The 22,018-nt window shown below is 44.7% G+C and overlaps 1 protein-coding gene across 4 annotated transcripts in view; it reads left to right on the forward strand.

The window, feature by feature from the left end:
• The window catches only part of ELK3 (ETS transcription factor ELK3), a 40,175-nt gene extending 19,843 nt beyond the window's left edge, over window positions 1–20,332 (forward strand). For 3 of the 4 annotated variants that reach the window (XM_068938255.1, XM_068938274.1, XM_068938283.1), the window contains 3 exons: window positions 7,673–8,467; window positions 13,892–14,014; window positions 17,938–19,574. In XM_068938255.1, coding sequence (XP_068794356.1) covers window positions 7,673–8,467; window positions 13,892–14,014; window positions 17,938–18,036 — 1,017 coding nt within the window. In that variant the 3' untranslated portion in view covers window positions 18,037–19,574. Of the gene's footprint in view, window positions 1–7,672; window positions 8,468–13,891; window positions 14,015–17,937 lie in introns of all 4 variants that reach the window. The other variant, XM_068938263.1, reaches the window with a different exon arrangement.
• The last annotated feature ends 1,686 nt before the right edge of the window (window positions 20,333–22,018 follow it).

Here is a 22,018-nt window from a genome sequence, read left to right on the forward strand (position 1 = left end):
TGACGAGACTATGCAGTGACTAACACATTCAGCACAGTTACGGCAGGCTAGCTACCTACACAAGCCAGAGGAAACTAGATACATTCGTTGCTGAACTGAGCTCAAAGGATAGTTATTGTGTGTTATTTGTAGTGCACTAATTCCTGAAGGGTCCTGTGGCACTGGGTGCTGTGCAGCCAGGGTAACACAGCAACTGAAAATGTATTGATTGAGAATGAATTTTACTGAGCAGAATTTGACAGTCAGACTTTTTTTTTTTTATTCACATTGGAATTGGGAAGGGTTCTTTCTAGTATACCAAAGAAGTATTTCAAGTTTCAGCTTTAGAGTCCTAAGTTTTGCATTAAAATGTTGTGAGCATTTTGTCTGGTAGAAGTCAGATTTTGTGCTCGAGACCTTTCAAAGGTGGCTCGCCTGAGCAGGCACAAAAGGATTCATTCAGCGAGGACAGTGCAGCACGTGTTTCAAGCAGTTGGCATGGTGAATTCCCCTGCACCGAGCGCTAAAAAGGCTTCTGCTCAGCGTGGGGAAATTGGCTTCATAATATCACTCCAGCCCTTCTGATTAGAGACCCGACTGGGATCAATGCAGACAGAGAGCCTGCTGGTGAACAAACAGCATATCCAGGCAAGTCCAAATACACATTTAGTGGCTGAACAGGTACTGCTTGAAAATAGGAGGGAAGGTATTAGTGGCACTTGTCCTTTGAGATCTGTCTCTGAAATCTTTTCTTCAAATCAGTAGAACATAATGACTTCTTACTTGAGGCTCCCTTTCTCCTTGTATTCCCTACCCCCTTACCGTTTTTTTTTTTCTTTTCTTCTTACTGCGTAGTGTTTTCAGTTGCTTTGCCCCTCCTTCGTCATCTTTTCTCCTTACCCACTCAGCACCTGCCAGAGGAGTGGCCGTGCAGTCTCTTCACCAGCTTTCTTGCTGAAGTGACTGCTCGCTGTTCTTACGGCCATATATTTTGCTTTCCTGGAATGCGTGCTCTCTTTCATCTGCAAATTTTATCTAGGTGTGGCACAAGGGTTTGGGCCATTCTTCCACAAATTTTGCAGCACAATGGAGACGATGGCTCCTGGATGGAATAAGGCAATTCGTTGTGATCTGGGTTTGCGCCCCAGACCGAAAACATGGGCTATTGCTATTTAAATTGAAGGAGTAGCTCCTTCAGCAAAAAACTGCAGGAGCCTCTTACTCCTCTATGTGGGAATGGCCTGTTGTGTCCCACTGGGTCATGGGCAGTGGAGAAAGGTGGATGATTAGAAGAGTGCAGATAGATAGGGAGGGTGCTGCAAGGTTTGAAGCGCAAGAGATCCTGGCACAGGGCAGCACACAGTGAAGCCGAGGAAGCTGGCAGCGAGCGCTCAGCAGGGGATTCGATCCTGAACTCTTCCTCTGCCTTCAGTTCAGCCTATGCTGCATGGCTGAGAAGGGGAAGTTGAGGAGGGAAAAAAATAGCTCCTTGGCTTTCGCCTTTCCTTTCTGCACAACAAAACAGGAAGGGCTGGTGAAGGGAAACAGCCCCCCTTTTAGACTCTTGCACTCCCCTTTCCCAGACCTTTGCCTGATGTGTGGGTAAGACCGAGAGCGGTCTAGGCCCTGAGGTAGCCTTAGGCAGCCTGGTGAGACCCTTGCCACCTCCCTCGCTGTTGTCAGTGATGGACGTGTCAGCAGTTCAATGTGCTGGGGACGAGCACAGCGGGCAAACGAGGTGAGCATGGTGCTATGGGCAGAGGAGCAGCTACAGGAAAGGCAAAATGCAGGACCACTGGATGAGACCTCATTTGGGTGGTGGCCTGGTATTTAGAAGGACTTCCCTACCTATAAACCCAAGTGATCTGGCCAGCATGAGAGTTTGAGACAAGGGCAGTGACCTTTCAGAAGTGGCAGATGCACAGGGGATAGGCATTTCTTTCTTGGGCTGCCCTTTGCATGCAGCTGACGCTAACTGAGTTAGCGCTTCATGGTTTGTCTTTGCAATTATTCACTGTAGAGAAATAAAACCTGATAACTGCATAAATGGGGGTTTATGGGCTCTGCCATTTTGCTTGGAGGAAACACTGGCTTGTTAAAATTCATCTTATGATTCATCTGAAGTTAAAAGTAAATTAATTCCAGTATAGGAGCAAAATAACACAATTAGGGCAAGTTCCTTAGCCTGGCTTTGAAAGCAAGCATGACATGCTGTTAAGGCTGATGGCTAGAATTATCTGAAATTCAGATATAAAGCACCCCAGGAAATGTATAGCGTGGCACAACTCAATTGTAATTTGCTATCCTGATTCTGGTTGCTAAAGGTTCATAGATAACCTAAAGACTTTGCATTTCCTGCTTCGTTTGTGCAAATAAGTTACCCCAGTTCCCCTCCCGCTTCTTTATTTAAGGCATTTCCTCTGTTGCCTTAACAGAGCAGCTGCTCAGAGGACAGCTAGTGCCATGGAAAGGCCTCCTGCAGTGCTCTCTACCTGCAGCTTGAGCACCAGGGCCGTTCCCCCCCCCCCCTCCCCCCCCCGCACCATGCATATATCAAGGTGACACCACAAGAAGGAAGCTAGCAAGTTTTCCCGGTGAGGTTTTTAGAAGGGGAAAGGAGGGGTGGTGGCAGGGCAAAATCCAGGAAATTACGTGCAAATACCTACATTAATTGGATGTTACGGTTGTGAAAGTCAAGCCCTCAGAAGTTAGGAAATGCAAGAATCACAGTTGCCTGTGTACCTTAACATTTACGTGAGTTATGCTGCATCTTTAATCACGCACTCATACTGTTGTCATGAACAGCTATTGAGTATTTTGGTGTCCTCTCTGAACAGTACACGGCCCTAGGCCTTACTCAGTGAGCGCTATTCACCCTCTCCTCCAAAGACAGAATAAATGGTTTTAGTTTCAGTTAACAGCTCCCTGCTTGTTTAGATGGGCTGGCAGAATGACATATAGTATATCAATAATATGGGCTTGTTGTCCGTGTTTGGGGCAGCACAAAGGCCAGACCTTTTAAGGTGCTTGCCCCTAGCGTTCAGAGGTGCCCCAGACACTTCCCGCTCTCCATATCAGGTCAGACTAAATATCCTGGTTACTAGTTTGCATTTTTAAAGCCCAAGCGTGGATGGCAGCGTGGAAGAATTGTCTGGGGAATAGGGTTCCTTGCTTGGTCTGCTCACACAACTTCAGGACATAAAGTGATAGTGGAAATCACTACTTTACTTTTGGTAAGGTCTACTCTTGAGTTAACTGAGGGAAAAATCCAAGATTACAATGAAGCAATACCAATGTGTTGGCAGTAGCTTACCAGTGATCCGTTTTGTGGTGGTACAGGTAAGAGGTGTTGTAAGGAAAGACTTGAAGGAGCATTAGCAAACAGCTTTATGGAGGTATGGAAGGAGCTTCTTTCAAGAGCAATGGGTGGAAGTCTGAAAGGTGCTTTTCTGAAACAGCATAACAGTGGCTACTGGATGCTGACCTTTTGGCAAGGGAGTAAAGAATTTTACAGTGACTAAGAGATGATGGATAGAGGAGAAGGACATAGAAAGTCCCTGAAAGGAGAGACAAGATAGTTCATGTTTGATGCGAGAGAGAAGGGAGACCTCGTCAAGCCCCAGTGAGCCAACAGAGACCCTGGCCCAAGCTGCGAACTAGAAGAACAGTCTGTGTCCAGGTGGACATGAGGGAGGAAAGACTATCTGGCCAAATAAAAGTCTTGCACTTCCAAAGGTACACAATCTAGTAACAACTATGCCGCCATCAAAATCTTATCAGAATTGAGCTTAAACACACACACAGTATAGTAAGCACAGAGGCATAAAGTATGACATTAACAGGGTCTGCCTGCCTGCACACGCTGATGTGGATGCATGCCTTGTTTTTTGGAGCAAACTTTACAGCCACAGTTATCTCCTGCCAGCTTATGTACTTCAGACATTTGAGTATTAAGATTTCTTAGCTTCCTGTCTTGCTTTTGTACAGATGACAGTAATTTTACCTTTCCGAAGGAGAAGGTAGTTATTCCACCCACAAGTTCTGGTAGACTCTCGCTCACGCAGCAGGCAGCATGCCTTGGACCTGTCCCCTTACTGCAAATGTCTCTTAGCGGCGAGGAGCGGAGAAGGGCAGCCCTCCCTCTGGGCAGGCTTCCCACTAGCCTGGCTCACTCCTCATAAAGCCCTAGGAGGAATTCATAGCCTGATCTCTGGGACTCACAGAGCCAGGGAACCTGCAACACATCCAAAAGGGAGTTAAGTGCAACAACTACAGCTCGGGTCCTTCTTCTTTGCCATGCGGGGGCCTAGAGACCATTTGCCCCGTTGTGCTATATGTTCGGAGACCTTCGGCAGCCTCTCTATGTTGCTTACAGGTAATTTCATGGGAGGAGGTAAATAGCCCCAGTCCATCTTCCTGCCTCTGGAGTTTGAGGTCCCTCATTAGTCTGGGAAGCTCAACTAGAAACCGGGTCCCAGTTTCCAGCTTACTCCCCGCATGGCTCCTGCAACCTGAAGACTTCCTAGCTCACAGGATCAAGCCCAGCCACTAAAATCCCTGTGTCGCTCCAGCAGTATAGTCAGTCCTTAACTCCAAATGTCTCGGATGGGGAATAGGAGTCAGTGCTGATCAGATTAAGATCAAAAAAATGTATGAACCACAAAAAAAAAAGAGGACCCTCGGCCTGAGTTGCACTCATATGCAGAAAATGGACAAACAGCTCCCGTGTATTTCTGGAGGGCTTCCAAATAGTAGTGCATAGGCATAGGTGATAAAACAAACAACAAAAAACCCCACATTAGAGCCTGGGTAAAGATGCAGGGGGACCCAGGCAACTGAGTTTTTGGCACGTAGTTCAGCCAGGAGAAGGAGAGAGCGAGACCCGCTCCTCCAGCCTGCGGTTCAGCGCACCTGAGTACAGCTCCTGCTCTGAATTAGTGTTTGAGGTCTGCGAAACAGTGACTACAGCAAACGTGACTATCCCCCATTGCAGAGCGTGCTGAGAGCTGCTGATACAAACTGGGTACCCCTCCGTCGGCCGGCTGCGCTAGCGCGTCGGCCGTGACAGGGACCTTCGGCGTGGTTCATAACCGCGTCATTGCAGGCACTCGGTTTCTGAGCGCCTCAAATATAGCAAGATTTCCCGTCGGGCGGCGGTGGGGGCCGGGTGGCCTCCTCCCCAGCAGCGCCGTGCCTGGCGCTCCCTGCAGCCCCGGCCGGCGCGTTGGCGCTCCCTGCAAGCCTGCTCATGAGCTCGTTTACCTAGGAGAGCCGAACAAACCAAACATATGCTGCCCCTCTACCAAGCAAGTGGCTTCATCTCCCTGCAAAAGCAGCCCTTAACGTAAGGAAACCTTCTTTGCCCTTTCATACCCAGGGCAGAAAAAAGCCCGGCTTGTCACGACGTCTGTCGCTGCCTTCTGCGGGCTGAGCCGTCTTTCGCAGTTCTGAATGGTTCTGACAGACCGCTGAGGTGACGGGGAAGAAAAACAAGCTGCTTTTTAACCTTCACTTCACTTATTTGTCAGAAAAAAATCGTAAATGACAGTGGCATTTCAAAGACGGTTAATTAATTTGCATCCTTATTTTCCCTTACAAGCTGATGGAGGTTTCCTCAGGCTCCACGTTTAATAGAAATCAGTCTGCAAAGCGCTCGAGGGGGCTGCGCTTGAATCCTTTTCATCTTCAGCCGTCATTAAGCCGGCTCTTGCTGCAGGCTTATGGAGATGGAGGAGCCACAATGCGAGAGACCTTCTTAAAATATAACTATACTTAATACTAACAGAAGAAGTATAAACGCACCAGCCCATTCGGTTGCTTTTTATAGCAAAGTTGCCCTGTTTCAAGTCTGCACCAGTGTAAAAATGCTACCCTTAAATCTTTCCCTGCTGGGAGTCACATTTTCCAAGTACAATCTCCGTTCCCAGTGCTGGATGCAGCAATAACTGCAGCTGCCAGGAGCAGAGGGGAGGGATTATTTTAAATTAAAAAGAATATATTAAAAAAGGAAAACAAACCCCAGTTTGCATATTTCTTTTCACAGGTGAATTGTGTTGGGTTTTTTTGCATTTTTTAAGAAAAATGTAATATCAAGCTTGTGAATGAATCAGAGTGCAGAAACAGTGAGTCCGTCCAAAGTTTCAGCTAATCAATATAGGCCTCTTTCTCCAGCTTAGCCCTGCTTTTGTGACAAGGAAGGTGTAGTGCAGGCACCGCAAGCACTCAAGAGCTCTATACTGTACACATAAAAATAGGGGTGGTGTTTGCATTCCTTTTTCTTTTTAAATCTCCGTAACAAATATTACTTCTACTAGTCTCTGATTCTGCTAGACAGCTCCTAGAAAAGATAACTATTGTTGAATGAAAAATAAATTAGATTTTTTTTTAGCAATAATGTGAATGTTCGTATTCCCTTACGTACAGGATGGCAAACGTCTGTTTGCAGAGTATTAGCAGGAGGTGTTGCAGATGAGTGCTAGCAGGAGAACCTGCCCCACCAAAAGGGTAACTTCTTTGAAAGTTTTTTTTTTTTTTTTTATTAAGACGAAGAGAGTTAGAGACAAAGCGTCCTCCAGGGACTTGAAGAAGACAGAAATCACTGACGAAAGCTCAGGAAGCAGTGCTCCCCAGCTTCCACAGCACTTGGCTTAGGGTGGTAAATGCTCTAGTTCTTTCATAGGCCAGGCCATGAAGTGCCTATGCTGCTGAGCCCACGCGGAGCCCTTTTAGATACAGCACATCATTGTCTTAGAGCAGCTAACAAACATACCCATTTTGCAAGAGCTAGGATGAGAATCAGGCCCCTTATGAAAGATTTCAGTTTCAGAAGGAATCCTTTTTTTTTTTTTTTTCCCCCCCCAAAAAGGGGACACTTTAATTATGGCAAATAGAAAGGAAAAAAAAGAAAAACAGTTTGACAAACCTTTGAGAGGTTTGGGATATTTTTGTTCTGACATTTTGATAGCCGGTTTAGACTGATGAAAACGTTCAGCCCGCATCAAGTGAGCGCCCTGAGCTTAACGCATACCTGGAGCAGGCGCAGAGGCTGCAGCAGGACACGAGCACTTTCCCATGGGTAACGTGCAACCTACGCAAGGGATTGCAGTTGCCAGACACGCAGCTCGTGGCTGCTGAACGCAGCATCGTCACCGTCAGCCGAGGTCCATAGCGCTGCGCGCGGGTGGGAGGAGAGGGTTAGCAGCTGGAGCCGGGGGGGGAGGCGGCAGCGGCGTTTGTTTTGTCCTTAGCAGACTTTTCAAGAGAAGCGTTTCACGTTGCGGGATAATTGGTCTCAGTTTTGAGAGGTATGAGTGACGGCGTTTGCCTTCCTTGTGGAGCACGCCTGGCAGGGTGGCCTGAATCTGCAAAGTAGCAAAGTTGTTCTTACTGGAAAGAAAATATTCCCAAGCTGCCTCAGGGGAAGCGGCAGGGAAGTAGCCCGCCAATAGGTCTTTAAAGCATAGAAATGTTAATTTTGTTAGACACTGTGAGGCGAAGGGGCTGTGGCACCTCTGTTTGAGCAGAGCTATGGGAGTGAGCCAAGGGGAAGATGCATTTGCAGCCTCACTGAAACGTCCCAATCAGCCGGAGGAGAGAGCAGTGCCCGCCTTCCCCTGTGCAACCCTTGATGTTTGCTATCCTCAGTGCCTCCAAAATACTGATCGATCCAGCTGATCTGCTTTTGTGTTTGCAGAACATCATCAAGAAAGTGATCGGACAAAAATTTGTGTACAAGTTTGTCTCCTTTCCTGAGATTTTAAAAATGGATCCCCATGCCGTGGAGATCAGCCGAGAGAGCCTTTTGCTGCAGGACAGCGACTGTAAGATGCCTTTGGAGAGCCGGGAGCAGCACAAGCACGGCTTGTCAGCACTGAAAAGCACAAGCCGAAATGAGTATATCCACTCTGGCCTGTACTCCTCTTTCACCATCAACTCGCTGCAGAACCAGCCAGACCCTTACAAGCCAATCAAAACAGAAAAACTGGAGGAGAAGTCAGAAGGAAACACACCCGTCGAAGAAGTTCGGACTGTTATAAGATTTGTGACAAACAAAACAGACAAACAAGTTATGAGGCCCATGGTGTCGTTGCCTTCCACTTCCGAAACAGCAGCTGCCTCTGCTTTCCTCAGCTCTTCGGTATCAGCTAAAATATCTTCCTTAATGTTACCCAACAGTGCCAGCATTTCATCTCCTTCCTCGTCGTCCTCCAGGTCCCCGTCTCTGTCTCCCACCTCGCCGCTCCCTGCAGAGCACAGGAGCCTCTTCCTCGAGTCCAGTTGCCATGACTCGGATTCGCTTGAGCCTCTGAACCTCTCTTCAGGCTCCAAGGCAAAATCTCCGTCTCTTCCCCCAAAGGCTAAAAAACCCAAAGGCTTGGAAATCTCCGCCCCACCTATGGTTCTTTCCGGCACCGATATTGGTTCCATTGCCCTCAACAGCCCCGCGCTTCCTTCGGGATCCCTGACTCCAGCTTTCTTCACTGCCCAGGTAAGACTTGCCCATCCCGGGTACTCTTGCTTTAGCCAGCTCTCCTTCTGCTTGGCCGAGAGGGTTAGCGCTATGGGGTGTAATCAGTCATGTGATGGAAAAAGCATATGGGGAAAAGGAAAATATAGCAGAGCATATGTATTCCCTGAACGAAACAGGGAAAGTAGGTTCCTCACAGCCTGAATGACACAGGGAAAGTAGGTTCCTTGCAGCACTGTGCTCCTGGCTTCCCACATGAATGTGGAAAAGTCATTCCACGCTGCAGCATGCCTGGAAGGATACTGAGACGGGCAGCTGTTGACCTGAATGAAGCACTTTTACACTTATCAATTCAAACCAGCCTACAAAACAAGCAGAAAAAAGGCCAAGAAGAAACACACAGGATTTGCGCAGCTCTGAATTTGAGCGTGCAGTCTGTGGGATGCTTGGTCAGGTTCCTCTACTAGATGTGGTAGCTGTTCAGAAAGTGTGACATTTCCGTGAGCTGTCAAAGACAGAGCAAATTCATTGGTTTCTAAGACGAGGCTCTTAAGTCAGCTCCAATTACCAAAGCTTTACAGGTCCACAGAGTACTTGCCATAGCCTCCTTTCAGCGTGGACCTACTACATAACCATTTGTTCTTGTTCTTTATAAAAATAACTGCTAATTGATCACATATTTCTGGGAATGTCAGTGTTGAGTTCTCATTTTCCTGAAGATAGACTCCATCAAAAAGCAAGTCTGTGAAAAAAAAAAATCTAACAATTCAGAGGACAAGAAGAAAATCACAGAGCAGAAGCTGATTTAGTGTGCTCATCAGTGAGTTTTGTCTTATACTACCACTGCAAAATCAAAGAAACCTGACAGTAAAATTGTCCCAGGTGGCCCCCCCCCCAAAAAAAAGTCAGTGCAAATACTATCATCAAATGAAACCAGCTGAACAGTAAATAAATGCAAAGATGTGTGTTAAAAGGTCTCATTTACTCAGAAAATCCAGGCTATCAAGGGGTGCGATTGCATCCAGAATTCCCCTTATCTCTGCCCTGTCACAAGAGCCGTGTTGTACAAATTGCGCCTGTAGTGCAGCCATGTGTTAGAGATCTTTGAGCTGGCTGTGAACAAGAGCTCATGTTTGCACAGCACAAAGCAGGCTGTGCGGAGATAAAAGCACGGGCATGCTTGTACAGCATGGCGCTCGCGCTCGCTGAACTTCTCCACTGGTTGCAGAGCGAGTTTATGCAAAGCCGTCCAGTGCTGTGCAGTTCAGACACACCTGTAGGCAACCTATAGGTTGTGTCGCAAATAAAGAGGAATTTGTGGGCCTTTATCTGTCATTTTTTTACATCATAAAGCCTTTAAGTGATGTGATGTTTGGCAGGAAGAACAGGAGTGTGGCAAACCAAAATTGAGGTGCATTGACAGGCTCTTATAACCTCTAACGGTGGTATAACCACAGTTAAGTATTTTGCTTGCAGGGAGCAAATTTGACAAATAAATCGTATCAGATACCAACTAGACACAATGACAGCATGAGTTATTACAAGCTTACTTTAATCTACTGCTACCCCAAAACTCAATAGGAACAGAGTGATTTCTTTCCTCGTTGACGTGCTCATTTTGTAATTATTTCTTTAGACACTTCACTTTCTCATTCATCTCTAAAACAGTGTAGCTACCCCTGAAATTAGTAGAAAGGAATTATGTAGATGACTGCGGGTCTCCTTTTGAAGGATGGTTAGCTAAGGCTTTGATGATTGTTATCTACCTCCATGCAATTACAAATCTGTTTTTTTGCAGGATGTCCTATCACGGAAGAGGCAGATGGTGGCCATGTGGGGTAGCCTGTGGGTCCATTTATTTAAACGATTGGCTGTGTAGCAACATAGCTTCTTTCTCTGTTTTAGCCTTCTATTCCAGTATAGATAAAACACACCCTGCATCCTAAATGCTTGACGTACCTAGTGTTAATAAAATAAAAACTAGACAACAAACAACTGCATTTAGATAACTGTGAAATCACAACGCAGAGTAACTAAAGCCACAGTTTAGGCTGGAAACCTGCAGTACATCTCATTATCCTGGGAACTGCATGCATCGTCTCTGATTTATAAGATTGCAGGGGCAGACGCGTACTCCCACGGTGCAGCCGCAGAGCAGGCTGTCGCACCCTGGCTCCTGCCCCGGGAGTGGTGCAGGAGAGAAGGTCATCCTGTCTGAGCAGGTAGCGCCGAATGGCCTTCCATTTTATCTTCCGACCGTGAGGAAAACCCTCAGGCAGAGCCCCATGAAAAAAAAAGCACGATTTGCACAGCCAATTTCAAAATGGAAAGACCAGTGTGAAGCGGTCAGGACATACTAGTACAGTTCTTTGGTAGAGCAATGTCAGCTTTTCATTTGGTGAGCTTTAGAAGAGGGATATTTAGATTTTGTTCAGTACCTGCTTCTTTTACAGATTACTTACTTACACTTGTTATTTTTGCTGGCCATGGCCCTCCCTTGGTCAACGTGGACATGTAATTTTGACCAACTGTTTTCTTCAGGCCTCTACTACTTTGTAACATTTTTAACGTGCTGTTTTCTTAGGGACAAACCAGTGTGCATGCAGCACATGCAGTGTGTGCGGTCTGCATGTTTTCCACACATACTATCCATACATACCTAGGAAGTAATGTACATGTGATAGCAAATGTCCTTTATCCGACAGCTACATGTGAAAAGAAAGGTTGTGCTCACATGCATCCTTTTTCAGAAAAGTCAGAAGCCAAGAGCATCACTGCGTAATATGATCCTCTTGGTGCAATGAATTACTTCTATTTAAAATATCCCTATACTTAGATGGTTTTTAAGTAGGAACTTCCCACTGGGTTTCAGATCTACTATCAATCAGCTCTGTGGCTACATGAGGGCAGAAAAATGAAGTGATACATCAATTTCCACATGTAGCTTAAGGACAGCCCGTGCTGCGGTGGTGTTTACACTTACGTTTCCTCCGGTGGTTTTGCTGCTTGTCTGGTGGCTGCGCTGCGCACAAGCCGGGAATGCACAGCGCTCCTTCTGCATTAACTATTAACAGAGTTGGAGGCTCTTGCCTCTTGACTTGTGCTTTGGCTGGCTTTTGGCTCCTTCTGCATGGGTAGATATTGGCGCGCCGATCATCAGCGGATGCGAGCTGTAGCTCGGGACTGTTGTTTTGCATGTTAACATGCAAACAGAGCTGAACGGGCTACAGCTCTGTTTCACATCTCCTCTCTCTCTGAACACTTGCTTCGGCTGTATTTAGGTGCAAATAAACACTTCCTAGTTTTCTCTATTACTTTTCAAAGAACTCTCTCAAGAACTGCTTTCTCAGTTCTGGACATCTGCAGCTTCTTTGAGAAAAAAATAAAGCAGCAGGGCATAGCTCACTGGACTTCTTTTAGTTCAATTTGCACAATACTCTGTCCGTAGTTGGATCTTGTTGGGTCTTGCTGCGTACATATTTGGTTTTAAGGCACTGACCTTTACTAGGCACAGCTCTTCTGTAAGCCGGTCTCGGAGTACTTATCCCGACCTAGTTAGGTGTGTTCTTTGTCCGTCTCATAAATCCCTGCAGATAACCTTCTGCTCAGGGCTGTGTCCACGGGTCAGTTTGCAATGCAGCCCAGGACAGGGCCCCCCGGCACTGCTGTCTTCCTGTCACGTGAAAGCACTGCGGGCCTGGGAGACTGCTCACAAGTACCTGCTTGCCAAGTGTTTCTTGCCAGATATCTTGACAAGAGCTGTCACTTGATGAGACCAAAACAGAAACTTTCTCCTCCCCAAGCCTCCCCCTACTCTTGTGCCTTTTGATGCCATCGCCGACGTCACCAGCATCCAGGCATAGCAGCTTGGGCTCTTACCCCATCCATCTGCAGCCAGATGCTGCCACTTCTTCGTAACACTTCCAACCCCCGACCTCACTGGTATTCCTGTGGCCGCGGTAGGTAGGTGTTATTTCACTGCGTGAGCACCAGTCTCTCTAAATCCTCCCAGCACACAGCTCTAGCCCTCTGCAGCTCACACGACAATAGCTGCTGAATTGCTCATCGCTTAGGCAGGTAACCTCCTATTTCGAATTTCAGTTTTTCAGTGCATCAAACGCAAGCTCTGTCATCACTTTTCAAGCCTCTTCACAACCTTCACTGCTCCCTGTTCACCTGCTTTTCCAGCATAAGGAGCCCTTTGCTCTGCCAGCAACACCATGTGTTTATTATTCCTTTGGATGCAACTGTGGTTTCTTTGAGGTGGTTCTGTATTTATGAGCCACCTTCTTCAGCACAAGGGAGCTGGCTGTGTCCTTTCCCTTCACATTGCTCCATGAACCCTGCTTCTTTCAAGATTCCTTAGAGAAATCTTAAAAGAGCAGCTGAGCCCTTTATATAAAACAGCCTTTCAGATATCCTGGGACAGGACTGCTGGGAGGACCTTGTGGCTGTTGCTCCTTATCTCTCCCTTTCTTCTCCTCTACTGTTGTTAAACTAATTGCTTGCACCTTGTTGTGACTTCAATTGCAAGCACCTCAGAGCCAGACTGGGTATTCCTGTGCCTTTGCACAAAGCCTAGAACAACACAGCCGATCCCTTAGGCACCACTTCACAAATAATACAGCTGCCATATTCTAAAATATACATGACTCCTTGTACCTGCCTTTCTGAGCCTGTTCACCACAGAGTCTTAGCGACATAATGTGACGACTACAGCTCCCTCCAACTGTACTCTAAAACGACTGCGAGACTTCATAGCTCTCCTTGTGAATCCTGACATTGGAAAGAGCAACCTTAGAGCTGAGAAAAGCCTTGGATTCTTAGTTCTTTCAGTTTCGATTCTTTTCAAACTGTTAGCTGTATTCCCTGCCGTCCCTCTGGGCGCCCGAGCCTGCCCCTCGCCCTGTGAGCCAGCGCGCTGCTGGTTTGTTGAATCTTCTTCCATCTTGAACAGGAGCCATCAGGGCAGTAAACTTCAAAGGCCAGCCGTGGCTCTTTTGATTCCACGCACAATTGCATTAATGCTTCAAAAGCTGCAGTCCGTTCAAGCAATTGCTGCCCTTCCAAAAGGTAAAAAAATTATTCCGAGGGAGACTAGGCTGTGTTTACAGACATTGTGGCATGCATGGTATTTTATAGAGCAACGTGTAGGTCAAATAAGCAATAACTATGCATCTCCTTAAGCAAACCTCAATATAAATTAAAACAATTTGCATGTGAAGGAACATTAAACACGTAGGTATGTAGCATTGACCGCTGTGGAGACAGGACGCAGGGCTGGATGGACAGTTGCTCTAGCCCAGTGTAGTACATTCAGCATGTTTTGTGTCTGAATTACTGGAAAGAAGAGTCAACAGGTGAAGTGTTATACTTAAGCTGTTGCGAAAACAGGAGCTGTCATTCCTGGAGGCATGCATCATGGGATGTTGTTTTGTCTTGCAGACCCCAAATGGATTATTGCTGACCCCAAGCCCCCTGCTGTCTAGCATTCACTTCTGGAGCAGCCTCAGTCCTGTCGCTCCTCTGAGTCCTGCCCGGCTGCAGGGACCAAACACTCTGTTCCAGGTAGGTCTTTCTAATGCATGAGTTTCTTTCTGAAAGTGCACGTGGGGAAAAAAACATCAAGGGAACATCTCCTCACAGGGGCCTGGAGCTTTTCAAATAGTTTGACAAAATACAGGAATTAACAGGCATTTTTAGAGAGAGGCCTACTTGCTTGTACCTACTCTTGAGACCTGTGGCAGCACTGTCAGACCCTGGCGGGCATTGCCTGTAGTGCGTCAAGAACATACGTATTGCATGAAGGAAGAAGAAAGAAACACTGAACCCCAGTGAGAACAAGTAACCGAGCCCTCAGAGTTTCAGAAAGAGACCGCAGGCCAGAGAGGGACTGGCCAGCAGGGCAGTAGAACATGGACTCTGGAAAAATCAAGACCAGGCTCGGTCTTGTACTGCGGGGTGGGCGTAGGTTGATCCTTTGATCTCACTGAAAAAGGCAGGAGGACATTGTTACATTAAAAATAAGGTCACTCTGAAGGTCAAGGCTCCATTTCCAGCTCTTCTGCAAATTATCCATGTGTCCTCAGATAAATCACTTCATCTCTCTGAGGGCTACCATAGGAGAAAAGCGACGTTGTTCTAATATGAATACCACAAGAGTAAAAACCTCAGGGTTTTGTAGAGATTAAGTAAACCGGAAGGGTTGCAAAGCTCAGCTGCAGCATTCGTTCGATGACTTTGGAAGAGGATTGTGGGGATGGTGGTCACAGCAGCTCCAGCTGTAGCTGCTGCAAAACAGCTGACTCAGTAAGTCATAGAAGCAATTATGCTGATCAGCTAATTGGCAGAAAGCACAAGAAGCTGATGGCCATCCAAGTGGCTGAACAATGCAGGGAAAACCCCTGGAATGAACTCCCCGAGGGCTGTGGCTGGCCAGCACTAAGGCGGGAGGGGGCTGCTGATAAACAAGAGCCCCTGTTTCAGTCTCTGAGGGGACTGGCTGCCCTGCTCACTGGGTTGGGCTTTAGCTCAAGTGCTCTGCTCAAATATGATCTCACTGGCGTAGGAAGTCCTTTTTTCTCCATTGGGACAGCTGAGTGCAGATTCCTAAAGCTCCTTACTTTCACTTCATATAAACCCATTTCTCCGTATCAGACCTTAGTTTTGCACCTGTGATTAAAATCAGGCAGACATTTCATTTGGGACGGAAGTGTCTGAGGCTTGTCGTGGAATGAGCTTGTAAAGACAAACGCCCAGCAACCCTCTGCAGTCACTGAAAGTGAGAAGTGGCCTTGGCTCCTTAACTTCTGAAAGGCTCGAAGGGCCTTTTAAGAGTAATGTCTGATTTAGGCACAGGCCAAGAGGACACGGCTGTAGAGCATCAGGTTTTATTTTAACAGCCAGTAGGAAATGGCAGCCACAGCTGAAAAGTCACCAAACCGTGCAGGAGCCCTCCCAGCAGCGGACGGGCCCCACCGCCAGAAGCTGGGTCGGCCTGCGTGGTGTCGGGGCAGTGCTCTCCGCTGGCTGGTGGCACCCTCTGCGCACAGACAAGGCCACGCTTGCCTGGCTCCACGTGGCAAGTCAGGGAGTCAAGGAAAGCGCTAGAGGTGCTTCACAAGGTGGTTTTGCTTTCACTTGGCCATTCCCACTAAGAGTTTAAAAGCACATTTGTTCCTTGTAAAAGGAGTCAAAATCCTGCAAGTAGCTTGAGGCCAGTGCAGCTCTACAGCTGATGGACTGTGCTTCCACCCTTGCTGTTGATTTGCATGGAGGTGGGATTAGGCTCCTGTATTTCTCCTTTTCTTTCAGGTGTGCTCTGCTTTTCGCAACAGAGCTGTGCTTGGCCTTGGTTATAGTTCTTCAGCAGTAGTATTTCTATAGTACAAGAACCAGGATGGGATGCACCTAAGTCCATGATCCAGCTAAGCCCGGGACAAACCTATGGGAAAGCATGGTCCTTACCTTACAGTTGCTGGATACAACTGTGTGAATATTCCCTCACAGAGCATGCAGATGCTTATTAACTGGTAAAAACTCTCCTTCAGTGCCTATTATAAGGTGAAAGCAAATCCCATGCATCTATGCCTGCTCATCCTTAGAGCAAATGTAAAAACATCACTGAAAGCCGCAGTCTCCTTCCGCACAATTTACCTTGATACATTGACCTACCTGGAAAGTCTTCCCTTTGAAGCAATACTGCTGTGTAATTAAACTTATTTTGATGTTTCATCATTAGTTTGAAATTACCACATAGTTGGAACAGTGAGAGACTTGCACAGAACTGGTTAACTCAAGAAAATGCAGCCAAATTTAAGAATTACCAGGTTATTTTAAATCAAGTCCTGAATTAAGCATATTTTCTTTGTTCCTACTGTACTGATAGTAGCTCTGAAAAGGCGTAGTCACGTCCCAGATCTCCATCGTATCCAGACGTATGAATAAAGAGCATAGTCCTGGCCCCGAGGGCTACAGGGACAACAGGAAGAAGAACAAGACAGCTGGGTCAGGGTGGAGACTAGAGCAAGGATGAAATCGTAGTATTAGCATAGTTTGCATCTCGGGCAGCGGTGCCAGCGTGCCACCTGCCTAGACAGACACCCAACAATCACACAACTACCTCTTTGCTAGCTTTAGAAATCACATTAAATACAATTTAATTTACCTGTCTTGCGTAGGAAACACAGACTAGAAAAGCAAGAGCTTGTAATCAAGTTCTGTGTTTTAATGAGTGTTGGCAGAAGCGATAAAAACATTTCCTGAGGATTTGTTTGGTTGAAAGAGAGAGATACCAACCAATCCTGGCTCCTTGCTATACCACGAGTGCGGTGCCCAGACCCCTGTAGCATACTGCTCAGCTGTGGCTGGTTTGAATTTCGACTAAAGGCTGGAAGACAGTTATCATTAGCTGGTATCTTAGTGGAAGAGTAATCCTATTATAAACAGATTATAGGCACACATAGAGGTTGGTTACACCACAAGACTGGATTTCAACGGGCACTCGCTGTCTGAGGACTGATCTGATGAGGGGTAAAAATACACAACTCCACTTGAAATGGGGATTTCTGCTATTCAGGTCTTTCTCTCTTAAGTCCATAGAGAGCGAGTGCAGGCTGCCTCATGGAATCATGCCCTAAGGCCAGATATACGAGTATCTCCTACTAGTGTAACTCCTGCCTCATGCTGTGGGCAAGTTTATCCCACCTGCTTGCTTAGCTTTTTTCTCAGGTCAGATTGTAGGTACTAGTCAATACACATCACTGTAGGCGAGTTACAGTCAGGACACTGTAGTGAACTAGGAATACACTGGTTTATTTATTGAATAAATATTCTTTGTACAGCGTTTCAGAAGTAGAATGTTAACACTAAAGTGCAATATGCTCTGCTTCACGTACCGTAAATGATCCAGTGTAGCTAGTTTACAGTCTCTTAGTAAATATCAAAACTCTTAATTACTGGCATGAGAGTAATTTTCACAATTTTATGTATTCACAACTGTAGTTTTTTCTATTTTAAAACTACATCTTGACTTTTGTTTTTGCAAAGCTCTTTCTTGCTTAGCCTTTATGAAGAGCAGATAAAAAGTGCAGATGCAATTAATATTTTGTAAACTGAAAAATATTTGTGGATGCAGAATAGGTGGCAAGCATTTCTCTGTATTACTTATTTTCCCAGCTTGATGACAGCAGTATTAGGTGAACTTTTTTATAAGATATAAAATATATAAGAAATATATATATAAAATATAGCCAGTAAATTATAGATTCTTATACATTTAAAGATTATTCAGTTTTCCTCCTCTGTTTTACATTCCTAATGTCTCATGAAGGCATTTGGTATACATCTTACTATATAGAAATCACAAGTCTTGAAAACATCTGGAGTCAGTTGCTAATGCTGAATGCATGTGCTTTTGGGTGAAGGCTTTGAGATAAAGAATAATCTTTTTTTTTTTTTTTTTTTTTGGCCAACCTTTTGGCCTCTTACAGTTTCCAACTCTGCTAAATGGTCACATACCAGTGCCACTCCCCAGTCTGGATGGAGCCTCTTCTCCAGTACTGCTTTCTCCAAATGCTCAGAAATCCTGATGATGCCTCATCATGCTAAGGACTCATTGGTGGATTTAACACTTCATTCCTATGGGCTAGTTTTTCCTGTGTCATGAGAAGGACATTGTGAAACCCTCTATTACTTTGGTTTGCACTTTTCATTACATGGATAATCTACTTCTATTATGTTAGCATTTTTCAACAGTGTTTATATATAAAAATATATATAAATCTGTTTTGCATTAAATGAATTATAATTTTTTTATATCATAGCTCTCAAGTGTTGAACACTTCTGTTGTTGATGAAGTACTTCTCTTAATGGATTGCAAAAATGTATCTAGTAAGGATGTGAAGCTTCTTTTAATCCCTTTTTCTGCATATTATGCATTGTGCTTGTGTAAACTATAACCGGCTGTGCCTTCTTTTGCATAATGTCATGTAAATGATTTATATATTTTCTAGTATTAAGATAAAAAGTTGAAAGACAAAACTAGTATTGAACAGCCCTATGGTAGTATTTCAGTATTTTCTCCACAGATAGGCCATATGACGCAGTGTAGTATTCATGTAACTTTGTATTAAGTGCTTTCAAATTGTATAAAAATAGCCTTATAATTTTTCTTTGCTGAATTGAAACACGTAATCAATGTTACAGTCAGGAAATGCATTTAAGAGTAACAAAGCCACATTTACACTCTCATGCCCAAATTCTTCTGTGGAGTTGCAACAGGGAGGAACCAGGCTGTGTACGTTCAGGAAATGTTTCCAGCATTGGAAAATGCTTCTGTAGAAAACGAGAGTTTGCTCACAATTTATTTGGCATGTACTTCTTACAAACTGTCAGCATTAGGGCTGAAAAGACTGTAGGCAATCTCTGTCCTCCCAGGCAATGAGGATCATTCCTGATGGAGAATTTCCAGGTGCTTTGTTCAGTCGTGCCAAGTGCCTTCTACCATTTCCACTGAAAGATTATTCTAGTTACTAAAGCTCAGAAGGTCACATTTCCCCTTCCCCCGAAGCTGGAAAAGTTGCAGGACTGTAAATTAATGTCTGGTGCTTGTAAAGAGGCATGCTGTACGTGTGGGAGGTTTATACATAAACATCTGAATTCTGGATTAAAAACCAACACTGTGTTACTATGTATTTGCAACTTTAACTTATTAGGTATGTCCTCTACCTTGAGGTGATGGCTTAGTCATCTAAATGTCAGGTTAGGATTAGGCTAGACTCCCTGGCACCACAGATTCTAATCTTGGCAGGGCTGATGCAAATCTTCAGTTTTCTGAGGTGGCTAAATTGGGTTGAACGCAGTTTTACCACGAAGGTCTTTCAGATGAGACCTTAAAAAAAAACCAAACCAAAATCAGGATCCTGTTTACTGCAGATCATTGAAGACTCGACTCTGCTTTCTGGCCAAGCAGCTGGTAAAAAGTCCATTCTTTTTAAATTTTTTGCAGTGAGTTGTTTGCTGATTTTCTGCCTGGATGCATTTCAGTGATGATGTGTGTAGTAAAGTTGTAAAGTGCTTTTGGATCCTTCAACATGAAAGGTGCTAAATAAACATTTTATTAATGCAGCTCTGATGTTTAAAAGCCATTTTTGGGGCAGAGGTAGTCTGACAAAAGACAGCAGGAATTTTCCTCAGGCTCCTGGGTTGCACAACCAAAAATGACTCCTCAGTTTCACTCGGAGTGATCAAGTGAATAAAAGACTGCCATATCTACATGAAGCACCAGTGCCAATAAACATAGCAATTAGATGCAAGGGATAAAAAAAAAAAAAAAAAAAGAGCATAAAACAAATGAGAAGTTTTTCACTTGATTCAGCATTTAAGAGCTCCAGCAATACTACCCCATGCAGTCAAAAAGAGCAGATGAACCTATGCAAAATTTATGAGTGAAAGGAAATTTTAGACTAAGTAAACTTGAAATAGGTTGGGAGACAGCACACAACCAATGAGACTGACTAAGTCTAGTGGCGATTAAATCACAAAGGCTTGCAGATCAAACATTTCCCTTTTAACAGATGTGTTCTCTCAGGTACATGGAATTTTCCTTCGGTAACTAAGTAATATGCAGGCAAGTATTCACACTCTAGGGCCAGCTATCTCCTCATTTGTTCAAAAGCTTTAACTATCTACTTCAGTGGAGTTGCACCTTGCAGTACTGGTATAGATGATCAGAGAACAAGGCATAGAAATGAAGCGTTTCTCACTGAGTTTTAGTAGTAAAGATATTCATCAAGTATTTGGTCTTAATAAAAAGTATTGCTAAATACTGCACTAGCAAACAAAAAAAAAAGACTGAGAGGAAGGAGCGCGTGACTGAGAAAAGATTCTTACAAATCTTTTTGTAAAGCATCCAGATTCTCATAATTCTATTTCTTCCAAGGTTTTACTCCTATTAATAAGGCGGAATTTTCCTCCTTAAAAGGCCGACAACCCCCTCAACTGACTTTAAAAACAAAAAAAAGGCAAAAAATAGCAACGCTAGGAAAAAAAAACTCAGCAAATTACCGTAAAGGATCCAAGAGACTTCAACAAAAGACTTCCAAGGGAAGACACCTAGAAACATTCTTTGAGGAACAGAAAACAGCAGTAGAACCTCTTCTTTCGCTGGTAAACTTGTCAATTAAAAAATAGGTTGTCAAAATAAAACCTGCCTGGCAAATTGATCAGTATGTGGAACAAAAACTCTTACTGTTGAGGACAAAACAGAATTATACAAATTGAGTCCAACCTCTCAAGTCAAACACTTACCTAAAACACTAGATTACTGTGCTTTGCGCTTCAAAGAAAATATTCTATTGGTAATTTTCTATTGAATTTTATTAACAGATATCTTTTTAACTGTAGAGAAAAATCAAATAAATGTTTGTAAAATAGATACTTTGAAAGCGTCAATATTTCTGTGGCAGTGGAAACCTCCAAGGCCTGTTACTTGGGGAACACCACTACGGTTACTCTTTCTTGGATGTTCTTGTTATTAATTGCAGTTCAATTGTGCCTGAGGGTTGTTTTTTGAGGGGGAGGGACAGATTTACACTTTATACACGGTTTGGCACTACCTGAAGTTCTCAGTATCATATAGGCTGGGTACCTAAGCGGGCCGTTGTTATCTTACCTTTAAATTGGTTTTCCAGAGAAGCAAATATCCAACAGTAAGGCCACAGGCACCGGGTCAAGCTTTGCCAGGAGATTACATGCATCTGCTGGCTCTCAGCCCGCGCTTCCGCGACACAGGTAGGTGACTTCAGGTCTAAAGAACGCTTCTAAAGTGGGAAAACAGTGATGAAGGATAACAAAGGAAAGAAAATGAGAGATATTTGAAACACGCCCATTATGTCTGCAAAGAACAATTTACTTTGTCTGAATAAAATTAGCCTCATCAGACAGATATTTGCCAATCTGGAGATAGCTACCCAAGAAGTAACAGACTGTCAACAAGATGACTGCTTAAAGGGGAAACAGACTCTGTAATAAAACAGACTCTGTAATTTTAATTCTAAAAGAAAGAGTCTCTGAATTGAGAGACTGTGCGATCTTGTGCCTGGAGGAAGTATCTTTAGAAGCCATCATGACCACCAAACAAATTTAGAAAAGGCACGGTAAGTGTAGGTAGCCTTCTATGTAAGGACATTGCTGTTCCCGTCTGGTCTTGAGGCTGTCTATGTATCCTGTAGGATAAACAAACACAGGTCACTCAGATTTAAACATACCTACAAAGTCATCAGAAAACTACAGCTTTTGAAATTGCTTTTGGCCCCAAACGGTAACTGCCCTTAACAATTAATACATGAGTGTTTTGCCTACAGAGATGGGAGTACAAACCTATTTCTTGAGGGACTGACAGCATAGCAAGGAATATAAATATATTTAAATGAAAGAAGCAGATCGAGCCTTAGGCAAGGACTCTGGAGCAGTCGGTAACATAGCCTGCCTTGGGGGGACTTGTGAAACAGCTTTTTACACAGGAGGACTCCAGGGGAAACTGTTGGTTTTTTTCGCAATAGATTCCCATC

This window comes from Struthio camelus, chromosome 1 (assembly GCF_040807025.1).
Source record: "Struthio camelus isolate bStrCam1 chromosome 1, bStrCam1.hap1, whole genome shotgun sequence".
Taxonomy (NCBI): Eukaryota; Metazoa; Chordata; class Aves; order Struthioniformes; family Struthionidae; genus Struthio; species Struthio camelus.